A 14,525-nucleotide genomic window follows, 5' to 3' on the forward strand; every position below is an offset into this window, starting at 1 on the left:
ACAGAGGAGCAGAAACAAACTTCTTTTTGATTACTGAATTTTCCACCAGAAGGTCTTTGTGGTATGTTGGAAAACAGCCCCCTCTTGTGATCAAAACTCAGCTAATTGTCATAAGTACAAAAATAACGCAAACTAAGCAGGTCTCCAGAAAGGAGGAGGAAGTAGGAAAACGGGAAAAGGCTGTCCCCTTCAGGATGATGTTATTGTTATATTACTTATTTTAAAAATGACCACTTCATAAACTTTTTTTTCATAAACATTTGAAACGCCACTTTATTTATGTTGGCATGATTAATTCTGATGATTAAATCTAATTCTAGAAGCAGGTTTATATTTGATCTATCTTGTGGGAAAATTGTTTTTCATAAGTCTTCTATTTTTTTCTACATTTTCCCTACACTTCATTCTTGGCCTTTGTAACATATGCAAGATATAACAACTTTGGAAGATGAGTGTGGATTTAGGAAGACAAACGAAATAGAAAATTAAGTCAAGAGGATTTCTTAAAAATGGAATATTTTCAAAACAGCTGGCTACCATAATATCTACAAATCCTCATATATTACTTAAAATAATGGCACAGTCACAAATTATTATTTTAGGTAACCAATAATAACTGATGGGTATAATTCCCAAGATCCCAAGCTAAAGAAAGCCTTAAAGAATGCCGTTTTTTGGAAGGCAGAAAAGAACAACCTTCAGGAGAAAATAAAGATCGTAATTTAATAGCGCTAGTCCCTAGATCAATACTAAAGTGAATCACTGATCAGCCGATTTGTACTCATCCCTAGGAAATTACTGAATGTTAATAGAAATAACCAACATAGTTTCATAAAGACAAAAGTGCATGAACTTAATCTAACTGAGATTCAGATGAAAAAATGTGTAATCCAATTCTCCTGCATAACAATAACAGCAGTTATTATGATCATTTACGCTAACATTTATTGAAACCTTACTATGATCCAGGCATTGTGCTATGCACTCTTCACATACATTTTCATATACTACTGGTGTTATAATTCACATTTTACAGATGAGGGAACTAAAGTTTAGGGTTTAATTAATGTGTTCAAATCAAGTTATGGCATCAGATTTCAAGCCCAAGTGTTAACTCAGTAGCTGTTAACCACTGGTTTGGGGGAAGCAGGACTGGCATTCCCAGACTCACCATTCAACCCTCTGCATTTTAAGTTGTATCTAATTTGGTCATGGATAGTCAGCCAGATCTGCAACAACTGCATAAGGGGCAATCTTCCAAGTTACATTATGCCCAAATTGCTCAAGAAGGACACTGTTGTTCATAGATCCCACTGGGATCAATTAAAGAATCAAATATCAAAGGGGGAGGATCGTGTAGTATTTTGACTAGAAAACAAAAGGCCAAGAATTCCATTCAGGAAGATTTTGTAGACTCTTCTAACCATGGGGATTTATTTAGACTTTGATCCGTGAAGTGTATTAGATGATAGTTGTGTTCTTTTGCATCTGGAATCCAATTTTGTTCTGCTTTGGTTTAACCGAAGCTCTATGGCTCTAGGTCTGGTTTGGGAATAAATTAAGGAGTCTATTCTGGTCTGGACCAATCCTGAAGAATTCACCTCTTTTTAATTCATACAGAATTCATATCACAGTCTTTTTTTTCTGGCTCCACAGTCCTTGGCCAAGACTGTTCTGGAGTGGAGTCATACATCAAACTAATATTTGTTGAATGAGTAGAGGAGGTGATACAGTCTTAAAGGATGATGAGGAGTAGCTAGTCAAAGAAGAAGGAAGATATTCCAAGTAGAGAGAGCAGCATGGACAAAGGCTTGGCAATGGAAATTGTTGAGGGAACTGCAAGAGGCTGAATGTAGCTGGAGCAAAGGCTGGTATAGAAAGGCAGTGCAGCTGAGAGTAGTTTAGCGCTGGGACTCTGGAGTCTGCTAACTTTGGTTGGAAACCTGGCTCCACCTCCCACCAGCTATACGTCTTTGGGCAAGTTGCATAGCCTTTTTGAACCTAGCTCGTGAGATGTTAAAAAGATTAAATAAGTTATAGCACAAGAGGTGATTAGAAAGTGTCTAATAATAATGAGTACTCAGAAAATGTGAACTTTGATTATTGTGTGGGTGATGAGCTAGGCAGCAACATATTGCAGAAGTTCATGTGAAAAAGAAATTAAAACTTTATACCAAAAGTTATTGAGAGCTTTTGAAGTTTTGTAATCAGGGAGATGGAATATGATTTGAGTTTTAGAAAGCTCATTCTGGTATCTGCATAGAGGATGGATTGAAGGGGAGCACACTGAAGACAGAGAGATCATTGAGAGGTAATGATTGCAGTAAATGAAAAGATGGGGGCCTAAACTAAGCCAAGGTGAGGGACAATGGGGAAATTAAGAAGCAACAAGTGAGAGTGAGTAGGCAGGTAGAGTCCAGAGGGGCTGGCACCTGATCAGACTGGAGGGAGGAGTGAATCTCAGCATCAAGCCTTGGCAAATGGGTGGGTGAGGATACCAATCACTGAGAATGAGAATGCCAGGAGAGGCGTGGATTTGGAGAAAGATGGGAGTTTAGTTCAGTACATGGCAACTTTAATTTTGGACATATTGAGTTTAAAGGGAACACCCGAGTGATATTGCCTAGTAGTCAAATGGATAAACAGGTTTGGTATTTCAGAGAGAGATAAGACCCTACTCAATTTATTAATTGGAGTTGTTTCTACTTCTGGACTGGAGAAAAACCAGTTTTGGTTGCCTTGATTATAGACATTAATATTAAAAAGGTAAACAAAACTCATCTAGAAAGTGGTATCATTCTGAGATTCTTTTGGCAATTCAACAACATCATCATTCATTATCAGATATTAGTAACTAAAATGAAAACACTGCTGAAATCAAAGATGCAAATCATTGATTAGATTATATTTTGAGAGTTTTGTGAGCTGATCTTCTGTGCAATATCCTGTCTTTGTCTGGGACATAATATATAGTGATTATTTTAATATGTGCATATAGATGTAAATATTAATATATGTATATAATGTGTTTGTAGTTTTACATTTTTCAAAATCTTTCAAAGTTTTTACTATGCCTCTATAATTTTTCACCTTTCCCCCATAGGTATCTCTGATGAATATATAACACCTATGTTTAGTTTCTATAAAAGTGTTGGAGAATTGAAAATGACTCAAGAAGAGTATGCTTTGCTTACAGCAATTGTTATCCTCTCTCCAGGTAAACTCAAAGTTACACTTTTATGCCATTCACTTTTTTCTCAGTGAAACAGAAATAATGTCTATTAAGGAAATTTTTGAAAACACAGAAACATTTTTTAAGTAAAATGGCCTATAACCCTATCACTCAAATTAAATCATTGTTAATATATTTGCATACTTCCACTCAGTCTTTTCAAAGCATCACACCCATTCATTTAATAAATTCATATCGAACATTTACTCTGTGCTAACTGTGGTTCTAGATCCTACGGATAATGCCATTAAAAAAAAAAGCAGTATCAGTGCCCAAGGAATTTGTATTCTAGTAGGGTGGGAGAAATCTTAAATGAAGAAACAAATAAAAATAATTTTTCAGGAAGTGATAAGTGCTGCACAAAATATGAACATGAGAATATAAGAAAAGAGAGTGATAGGCAAATACTATTTTAATTAGTGGCAGGGAAGGTCTCTCTGGCATAGTAGAGAACCTACTGTAACTTTTTTTAAGTTCACATTTCTTCAAAGTTATTTTCCCATGTCATTAAAAAACTATACTGGCAAGTTCATTGTAATGCATGTATCATATTCCATTGTATGGACGTACAATCATTTATTTAATCTCTACCAGATGTTTTCCGATTTTTTGCTATTTTAATAATGTTGAAATGAATACCTCTGTGCATAAAATGTTGTCTGTATTTTTTGGATTACTTCAATAATTTGAAAGTGAGTGATGCCAGGTTTAACATTTGTAATGAAGAGGTACAACATTAGCCTGTATCCACTTTTATATATGACACTGAGGAAGAAGCTAGTTGTTACTTTAGTTGTTTTACCATGAAAAAAAGTTATCATTAAAAAAAGAAGGAAAACCATTTGGCAGTCCATACTGAAGTCATGCATCTGTATATTCTATAGCCCAACAATTCCGCTCCTGGGAATCTATCCTACAGAATGGGTGCTTATGTCTACCAAAGACATGCACAGGGATGTTCCCAGCCACTTTACAACAATGGTCAAAAACTGGAAACAATCCAAACATCTGTCCGCAGTAGACTGGGTAAATTGTGGGATAGTTGCCCAATAGTATACCAGATGGCAATCAAAAGAACAAATAACTGCTACATGCAACACACAGAGATGCATCTCACATCTATAACGCTAAGCTAAAGAAGTCAAGCCAAAAAATGCATAATGTTTCATTCAATTTCAGTTCAAAAGTAGCCTAAACCAATGTAAGGTGGTGGAGAATCTAAGAATATGGGTTTCCTTTTGGGGGTATTGATTGGAAAGGGGCTTTAGGAAGTCTTCTGGAGAGCTATACACATTCTATATATTGATCTAGTTGTGATTGCATATGTGTGTTTGTAAAAACTCATCGAGTTGAACACATAAGCAATATGTGCAAGTTATACAATAACTGTAAGTATATAATTATGTGCAAATTATGCCTCAAAAGAAGTTAATTTTGCCATAATTATGGCAAATTAATACTTTCCCACTTTTTTCTCATTTTAAATTTCAAAACAGATAGACAATATATAAAAGACAGAGAGGCAGTAGAGAAGCTTCAGGAACCGCTGCTTGATGTGCTCCAAAAGTTGTGCAAGATTCATCAGCCTGAAAATCCTCAACATTTTGCCTGTCTCCTGGGTCGCCTGACTGAACTGCGGACATTCAACCATAACCATGCGGAGATGCTGATGTCATGGAGAGCAAATGACCACAAGTTTACCCCACTTCTGTGTGAAATCTGGGATGTCCAGTGTTGAGCATCACGGGGGAAGGGGCCAGCTCTTCAGCTTCCTCTTAATATAAATCTGATGTATAACTTCCCTTTATTTCATACAAGATTCTTGAATATTTATGTAGTAATTCTGTAACTTCCACAATTGTAAATATGGGGCTAAGTAGAATTATTTTCTCTACATTGTATTTTACAAGGCTTCAGGGAATCCTTTATGCCCTGTTAGCTTGATTAAATTGACTGCTTCTTCAACTTTATCTGTTGAAACAAGAGGAAACGTCAATTTGTTCTTTATTTTACCTTATTGCATACATTTTGTTAAATAGTTTTGTTCAATTTTAGCAATAAACCAAACATAATGGCAACAGGCTTTTCTTTGGAAACAAATTTGAAAAATATATAAATTCTTATACAGAAAAAAAACTGTCACAACATAAACAGCACTTTTTTCATCCCTGGGACAAGCCCTGATAAATATTCATTCATTTGTAATACCCCTAATCATTTCATTCTCTTTGAAATTCAAAGAGAGGAGCATACAATAGAAAAGTTAATGAATCTAACATAAAATATTTCTTCAAGCAATCCCTTTCCTCAGTAGCCAGGATCTTGAGGCAGCATTTACAAATTCATAGTAGGCAGATAACTACAGTGATGGGGCATTCCCTTTTAAAAATGCTCAATATTGGCTTTAGTGCATTTAATTAATCATTTTTTGCTTGTTTTGTTTTGCGTTTTGAAAACACTCCTACAGCTGAGTGCACAGCTGTTGTATACTTCCCCCAAAGCAGGAATTAGTTCATTTCCTTTCTTCATTGTTATACGGTTGCTTTCTTCTCCCCATATCCTTTGGTGAATATAATAAAACAGCTTCTATAAATAATGGCCTTATATCTCCCTTTATCCCAAAGTCAGCCAAAATACAGCTTGCTTAGCAAGCAAAGAGTTTTTATTATTATTAAAATTCTAGGCCAACCCTGAAATCCTAAAAATATCTAATCTGTGGAAAGGGAATAGGTCGGGCTTAGTGTTAACTGGATTCCATTTGATACAACACAAGTGCCTCACGTCCCCACTTTGTACATGAATCTTTTGTTAAACTCCACAGAATCCTTAAAGTTGATTACGACAGAAGCTGTCTGGAGGGGCTTCCAAGAGGTGCGGAGGAAAGTGATGTGTGCTCCCGTGAATTTGGGAAAGCCTTGTGGAGGAGGTGGCATTTCCGACGGATAAGCGGGACTCTCATGGGTCAGGCTAAGAGGGTGGGAGGGTGGCCAGAGCAAAGGAAAGAAAGTGGGGGATTGTGGAAATGTTAAAGGACTGCAGGAATATGGGGCGGGGTACACTGTCCCTTTCTAAGCCTGTTTCACCATTGCAAAATGAAGATGGTGCCTACTGTCTTCTATTCTTTGCTCCCATCAGACCCCCTGAAGCAGAGTCTGAGCAAAGACTATGGGACAGGCAGTTTACGTGGGAGCATCGCAGGAAGCAGAAGTGAGAGAGTGAAGAATGTGAAATAGAGAAGGAAAGAGAAACCTATAAAGGGGATGTTAATGAGCTGCTAACTGTTGTGGACCACGGGGTCAGTCATCTAAGGAACCACGCAGACACGCATGAGGATGGAGAGACTGCTGCGTTTATCCAGCACCTGCCATCTCGCCCTGCTGGAACATGGCCTCTGAAGGCATGGATTCCCCTGCACTCTGGTTGTCCTTGCGCTGTTGAGGGGCCTGAGATCCCAGGGCTGGAGCTTGATGCAGGAGAGCAGTACAGAGCAGTGAGACACTGGAGCTCTCCTCAACAGTTACTCTGAAATCAAGTGGACCAAGGCCTTGTGACGTCTGTCTTGCAGTTTTGTTGTGAGCATTCCCGAGACAAGGTGAGAAAGCAGTAAGCACAGTCCCTGGCCCTGAGCAGGTTTTCAGTAGCATTGCCTCTGTCCTTCTACCAGCCAGCATATTGCTTAACCACATCTCACTTCCCACTGTTTATTTTGCTGGCTGTTTTGATTTTGGATGAGCCAGGTGCACAGCAGCTTTAATCTCTGCAGGGCCATACATCCTCTTTTCCAGGTGTGTGTGTGTGTGTGTTTGTGTGTGTGTGTGTGTGTTTAACACAAGCAGATTTTTTTGTTTTTCTAATTTTAAAATGCATTTCTATGAAAAGTCCTACAAAGATATATAACATTCAACCATATTTTAGTCATGTGCTTAATTGTTTTTGTTGGAATACAATATGAAATTGGGGAAATCCTGAACAATTCCATTTTACGATCAAGCTCCAGCATTTAAGAACCCATCCACATGTAGCTTCTTGTCTGATTCTTCCTCATTTTCTCATGACACTTGTCTGTCTGGCCTGCGCCTCAGAGCAACAGGGCCCAGGAGATTGGAGATTGGTGACAGGCTGAGGATCATACAAAATGAGTTGCAGGAGTCAAATTTAAGTTCCATGAAGGGAAGAATCTTAGTCTGTTTTGTTCAGTAATGCATTTCACAGACCTAAAACAGTGACTGGTACATTGTAGATGCTCAATAAATATTTGAATACATGAAAGAGCTAATGAATAAATATTGCCTGACCTGGTAGGAGGTGCCTGCTTCTGAGTGTCAAGTCGAAGTTTGTTATTGTTCATAGAAAGAAGTTAGGATAGGAAGGTCAAAAACCAAGTATGTCATCTTGGGCAAGTCATTAGTAATGAATATATGTTATTGTTGCTTGCGCAGCATTCATCTCTTCCTATGTCTTCTGGAGATGGCACTCTTCCCTCAATTTTAATCCCCTGGCTAATGTGATTGGGAATACGGGGATGGGCATGTAGTTCATGCTAGACCAGCTAAAGCTTTCCCTGGGAGAAATCAGACAGAGTGGAACACACTTTTACTAACCAGTTTATGGGCTAATACATTTCCCATTTTAACTCAAGATAGTTTAAATTGGATTTTTGAAACTTGCAAACAAGAACCCTGACAAATATATCACTTATTCTTTCCATACCTCAATGCATGTGCAAAAAGGGAACATATTTTCTACCTTTTAGGATCACTGGGACAATCAAATGTGATAATCTAATGAATATTCTTTATAATCTCTGAACTATACAATATGAGATCATTACTCCTGCTTTGCTAAAATCAGGACTGAAAATCACCTGTGTTAGAACCATACGGGTAGCTTGTTAAACATCCAGATTCCTTGGGCCCTCCTCAGACATACAGAATCGGAATTTTGGGGTATGGTGGTGCAGAACCTGCATTTTTATCCAGACCTCACAGTGAGTCTGTTCTGGAAGGTTAGCACTAAAGGGCTTAGCTGATGAATGAAGGGTAAGTAGGAAGTTGCCAGGCCTATAAGGGGAGATGACTGGTGAGGAAAGGACATTTAAGATGGATAACTCAATTTCTGAATGCCTGAAAGAGGATGTCCAGTTTGGGGAATTGAGAGTGGTTTGGTGTTTCCAGATCACATGACATTTGTGGGAAAAGTGGTGGGAAATGAGCTGAAACTGATGAGGCACTACAGGCAGAGCTATTGGTCCAGATATATTCAAGTGCTTGAGACCTTACATTAACTACAGCAATGCCTCTCACGTAGAAAACTAATGGATTTTTTTTCCAGAAAGAATTGTTTTAAGACTTTAAGCTAAAAAAGCAAGATAAAGTGTAAAACCACAGTAAAAAAAATGATAATCAGGTATCATATCTATGCAGAAGTATGGAAGTGGAATCTGGCTTTAAGATTATAAAATGCATATCTTTAATACAGATTATCAAGGAAGTAGATCTGGCACTAATTACCATGTGACCTTGGAAACCTTTTTTACCTCTCATATACCTCAGTTTCTTCATGTATAAAATGTGAACAATATTCCTACTTCACAGGGTTGGTACAAAGAATAAATAAAATAATGTGTCCAAAGCAGTCTACTTAGTGGTACATGCCAGTGTTGAGCATTCAGGTCACAACAGCTGCTATTATTATTATTATTATTATTAAAATAATTGAGTATCATGCTGATATTGTATATTTCCAAACATCTCTTGAGCTTTGATGTAATGGAGTAACAGTAGTGAACAAAACTGGAATAGGGTCCTGGAACCCATGATATTTATAATCTAGTAATAGAGAGAAACAAGAAATAAGTACTAATTGTGGTAAGTGCTAGGAAAGAAGCATATCTTCCTCTTTCTAATATACACCTTTCTGGAACTTTTTCCACACTGTCAATAGAGCAATCTCTAACTTCAAATCTGTTTATAGTTAACAGATTAACTCCCTCCCTCTTAATGTTTTCCCATTGGCTTCAGCAAAAAATCTGAATTCCTTGGTAGGGAAATTGGCAATTGGGACCCTTTGCCATCTGGTCCCACTCCAGTCTCAACTCCTTCCCCCTGTCTAAATTCTAGGCTTTCAGATAAAATGCCTTTCCCAGAGTGCTATACTTCTTAAATCAAGTGAGAAAGAAAGAGATGATAAAGAAACAAGAAAAACTTAAAAATGGGGAAATAAGGAGGTTTCTGCCTTGTTTTCCTTTTCTCCCTCCTATCTTTCCCAGTGGGTTACAACCCAGAATGATTTTATCTCTGAGGGGACATTTGGAAATATCTGCATGGTGTTGCCTTGGGGGGTGCAACTGGCATCTAGTGGGTAGAGGCCAGGGATGCTGCTGAACATCCTACAGAGGGCAGAGTGGCATCCACATGGAAGACTTAGCCTGCCCAGATATCATTAGTGCCGAGGTTGAGAAACCCACAAGACATGACTTCTCCTGCACTTTACTTTCTCCTGACTTGGTCTAGCTTCAACACCATTCTCTCACGACAGGGACTTTTTAGTTCATTCCAATATTGTGGACAATCATTTCCTTAACGATTGGGTATGAATAGCTGCTTTTGAAGTTTGGAGGTTTTTTCTTTGCTGATGAGAAAAGATTCTATAGCAATAGAATTTTACTTTTTCTTAGACTTTTTACAAGAAAACTAATTTTTTAAAAATCCTTTTCAGTGTCAAGTCGAAGTTTGTTATGGTTCAAATATGGTTCACATTTTAATCCTTAATGTGGAAAACAATAAACTTAGTAATTTGTCCCATATCACATTTGGGTGTTAGCTGACTATAGTGGATGTCTTTTTTGCTTGTTTGTTTTGAACTCCCAGAATCCATTCCACTTACTTCTGGTAGGAACATTTAATTTCCTCAGGGAAACCACCTACTCCTTACTCCTTAGCCCACATGTTTTGAATGGTGTTGATTACACCAGCTACAGAGTTGGCAATGTGACAAAGGCACAGCCAATCAGAGCATCACACATCTTAAGTCACAGTCACTGGTTGCAGATTGGGGATGTGACTCATTCAGAGAAAATGAGATATTTTCCTTGGAGTATTCTTAAGGAAATACTGTGCTGGTTATTTGCCTAAGTGTTTTGTATTATTATTCTACATTCTTCACTCTTTCCCTGTAATTGAATTTTACATCCATACCCTCTGCCTTGTGAATTTGCAATGCCTCTCACAAGGCAAATACACATCCATCGACTGATGTTGAGCATGTCCATATGACTTGCTTTGGCCAATAGAATGTGTGAAATGACAGTGCTAGATCTTAGCAGACATTATGTATTTCCATGTATTTTTGCTTGCTGTTTTTGCGCTTCTGCCATCTGCCACAGAGTGTGCCCTGATAACTAGAAGTCCCAGAATGAGACTTAAATCCAATGTACAGCTTGCAGCAATGCCCCACTCCTCTACAGTGAGGTAACTTTCAGATCCAAGAACAAGAAAAATCAATGTTTATTATTGTATGTCACTGAGATTTGGCAGTTGTTTGTTGTACAGCATTATTACAACAAAACCCTAACATATCCTGTTTATACTCAGATCCCTCCCTCCCCTTCCCCTCTCTGCTCATATTGGGAGGTAGGCCTAACTTCTCTTAGGGTGCACTCATAGGTTCCCATGTCAGCTGGCTCTTCTGGCCAGGGTCAGTCAACAGAAGGGAAGATGGGAATACGGGGAAATGCACGGTATTTCTCTTCCCCTCCCTGCCTCAGATATCATCTCTGGTAATGACTGTGTATCCAACATGGTTCCCAATACTGTTGGGAAAACTCTATAGCATTGCTAGTCCTCATCAGATAGCCCTGGCTTCTGAACTCCTCCTTTGAATTTATAAGCCCTAGGAATGGTAGTACTTTCTTAGTTGTTCATCTCTGGGTTTTCTCATCAGCTCCTATTTATCTTTTCAGTTCATCTATCACCTGTGAAGCTAAGTCCCTGTGTTAAATTCCCTCTGTTTGAAACACCGAGAGTGGTTTATGTGTTCTGCCTAGAGCCTGACTAATAAATACAGAGTTACTCACTCTTTTGGGCTAGACTTGAATGTAAGAGGAGGGAGAACTAGGAAGTCATCTTCCTAGAGATGTTATCAAATAAAAAGGTAGAGAAGTTATCAAACAAGTCAAATAGACAATGGGAATAAAATAGTAAGTAACCAGAAGAAACGTGAGAATGAAGCCAAGATGAAAAGCCGAGCTGACTGTCGTGGTTTGAAGACTATATACACCCCAGAAAGGATCATGTTCTTTTAATCCATTTCTTTGAGTGTAGGTGGGACCTTTTGCTGGAGTCCTTTACAAGAGAATAAGACAAATACAGAAGCTAAGAGATGAAATTAAGAGAAGCTCATAAAGAAAAGTCCTGAAGAAGATAAGATAGACTCGGAGAGGAACCCACTGGAATCAGAAACTGAAAGCAATGAAGCCCAGGAGCGAAAGGCCATCAGACGTGAGCCATGTGCCTCCCCATGTGACAGAGGTTATCAGGATGCCAGCAGCCTGTCTTCAGACTCCAGGTATTGTCCTGCTGATGCACTGAGCTCGATATTTTTCCAGCCTTGTAAGTTGATAAGTCTTCATTGTAAAAGGCAACCCATTTCTGGCATCTTTAGCAAACCAAAACACAGATGAAAACTAGAATCTGGTGCCATCGTTTGAAATCTTACATCAAGCTTTGCTGAATTTTAGAATTCTATCCTGGGATTTCAATTGTATGACAATACATTTCCTTTTCTTCTTGAGCAGTTTGAGGATTTTTTTCCTATTACTGTGCTGGTTTGAAAGGATGTATGGACCCGAGAAAAGCCATGTTTTAATCAAAATCCCATTTTGTATAGGCAGAATAATCCCGATTCAATACTGTATGTTTGAAACTGTTATCAGATATTATCCCTGGAGACATGATTTAGTCAAGAGTGGTTGTTAAACTGGATTAGGTGACGACATGCCTCCACCCATTGGAGTGGGTCTTCATAAGTCTCTGGAGTCCTATAAAGAGGAAAGATTTTGGAGAATAAGAGATTCAGAGAGAGCAGAGAAGAACGACATAACCACGAGAAGCAGAGAGTCCACAAGCCAGTGACCTTTGGAAATGAAGAAGGAAAATGCCTCCTGGGGAGCTTCGTGAAACAGGAAGCCAGGAGAGAAAGCTGGCAGATGATGCCATGTTCACCATGTACCCTTCTAGCCAAGAGAGAAGCCCTGAACTTCAGCGGCCTTCTTGAACCAAGGTATCTTTCCCTAGATAGCTTTGATTGGACATTTCTATAGGCTTGTTGTAATTGGGACAGTATCTTCACCTTAGAGCTGTAAACTAGAAACTCATTAAATTCCCCTTTTTAAAAGCCATTCTGTTTCTGGTATACTGCATTCTGGCAGCTAGCAAACTAGAACAATTACATATAACTAAAACATCTATTACATATAACTAAGCCTATTAGGGATAACTGGCTCTGTGAGAGTCTCACACGAGCTAGACTGCTATACAGAGCTGTGCCTACATCTTAAACATGAAGTGGAGGAACGGGAAGCTGAGTATAGCCATATTTGTTATGTTTCAGATTTCTAGACTGCTCTCCAGATATAGATATAACACAATATTTTAGTATTAACTACAACTTCTATCATAAAATTTCCTATCAGTGAAATATATAATATATTTGTTAATGCAAATTTGCAACATTCTTTTAAAATATAACTCAGTATTAAGTGTGGTTGGTTTTCAGATTATCTACTGAATGAATAGTTCAATTAATTGTGAATTAATGAAGATCTCTATTGCCCAAAGACTTCACCCAATACTTCACTCATCCATACTCAAGAATTCAAACCATTAAAAACACTTATAAAACAATGACAAAAACATAGAACCAGGGTGGGCCATGGTGGCTCAGCAGGCAGAGCTCTCGCCTGCCATGCCGGAAACTGGGGTTCAATTCCCAGTGCCTGACCATGCAACAGCAACAACAACAAAAACATAGAATCAAACAATAAACCAAACAAAAGCAAAATAGAGAAAGAAATCTAACAGCTATGGTATGTTTTAAGAAAAAGAAGCATTCTTCTAGGGCTATGAAAAAGCCAAATCATGTTTCGGTATCCAAAGGTATATGATCATAAAAGACACATCTTTGTATTCTGTAGAGCTTTTTGGTCAGATAAATGATTATTTACAATGTGATAACTTCTAAAAGTTAGATTTCCAAATAGTACTTTCTTAAAGTGAGGCACATCTCAGTTTTGGGAAAGTCAGAACTAATAGAATATCATCTGATGGAAGCAAACTGGTGAAGCTTGCTCTGCATGTTATTACAATGTCATTTTCAAGTAAAGACAGAACCTCTAAAATATGCCTTTAACTTAACCACCAATTAGAAAACCCATACATGAAAGTAGCTTGCGTTTATCAGACAAAACCCTTCATTACTAATTACAGTGTTAAAATCAAGATAACTAAGATGGTGAGTGTGCTGAGGCAGTGGGGTTCTACTGGAGTTAATGTAAGTTGACAAAGCAACAAGGAAGACTTATGTACATATATTCACAGAAGAAAAAAGCAACAAGAATCAAAGAATCTAGAAACGATCTCTCCACCCAATCACACTGAACCAGTTCTGTTCAATCACATTGAACAGTAAAGAATACGGGCTTAGAGAGAAGTGATGTCACACATTTCCTAACTCTCGATTCACTTTCCACCACCATGCCATCTCTTTAAAAGGTAGAGAAGTTATCAAATAAACCAAATAGACAATGGGAATAAAAAGAAAGTAACCCTAAAAATACCCTCCTATCAAACTTTCAGTAAATGGCCTAGAAATAGAATGTGGGGAGTAGGTGTGTGTGAGAATGAAGGGGCTGCTGGGGAGAGAAAAGCTGTCTACAGACCTCATATAGCAGTTTCTGTTTTAATAAATGATATTCAAATGTTTCGGCACAGTGTATGCATGTAAGAAAAAAATAAAAGACTAGTTAGCAAATAATGACTAATCAAAGCAGATCTCTATAATACAAGTTATTTATTCATAAGGTTCTGTATAGAAGCACACATATTCTGTTGTTAAAGTTCAACAAATCCAAGTTAAAGCTTCAACTCAACCCCCAAATTTCGCTAAATGAAGTGGAATGACAAACTTCCCTTTAGTTTTAAACAGTCCATAAAACAAAGGTTGATCTGAAAAACATGTCTATGAAAGCTGATCTATTGCAATCACATGCCACAAAATGTTCCGGGATCCACCTCAA

General features: G+C 38.0%; 1 protein-coding gene across 7 annotated transcripts in view; it reads left to right on the plus strand.

Moving 5' to 3' along the window:
• NR1H4 (nuclear receptor subfamily 1 group H member 4) overlaps nt 1-5,859 on the plus strand; it is a 93,328-nt gene extending 87,469 nt beyond the window's left edge. For 4 of the 7 annotated variants that reach the window (XM_077111763.1, XM_077111764.1, XM_077111761.1 and 1 more), the window contains 2 exons: nt 3,104-3,217; nt 4,729-5,855. In XM_077111763.1, coding sequence (XP_076967878.1) covers nt 3,104-3,217; nt 4,729-4,970 — 356 coding nt within the window. In that variant the 3' untranslated portion in view covers nt 4,971-5,855. Of the gene's footprint in view, nt 1-3,103; nt 3,218-4,728 lie in introns of all 7 variants that reach the window. The other 3 variants (XM_077111759.1, XM_077111760.1, XM_077111758.1) reach the window with 1 other exon arrangement.
• The last annotated feature ends 8,666 nt before the right edge of the window (nt 5,860-14,525 follow it).

The sequence above is a fragment of the Tamandua tetradactyla genome, chromosome 7 (genome assembly GCF_023851605.1).
Source record: "Tamandua tetradactyla isolate mTamTet1 chromosome 7, mTamTet1.pri, whole genome shotgun sequence".
Classification (NCBI taxonomy): Eukaryota; Metazoa; Chordata; class Mammalia; order Pilosa; family Myrmecophagidae; genus Tamandua; species Tamandua tetradactyla.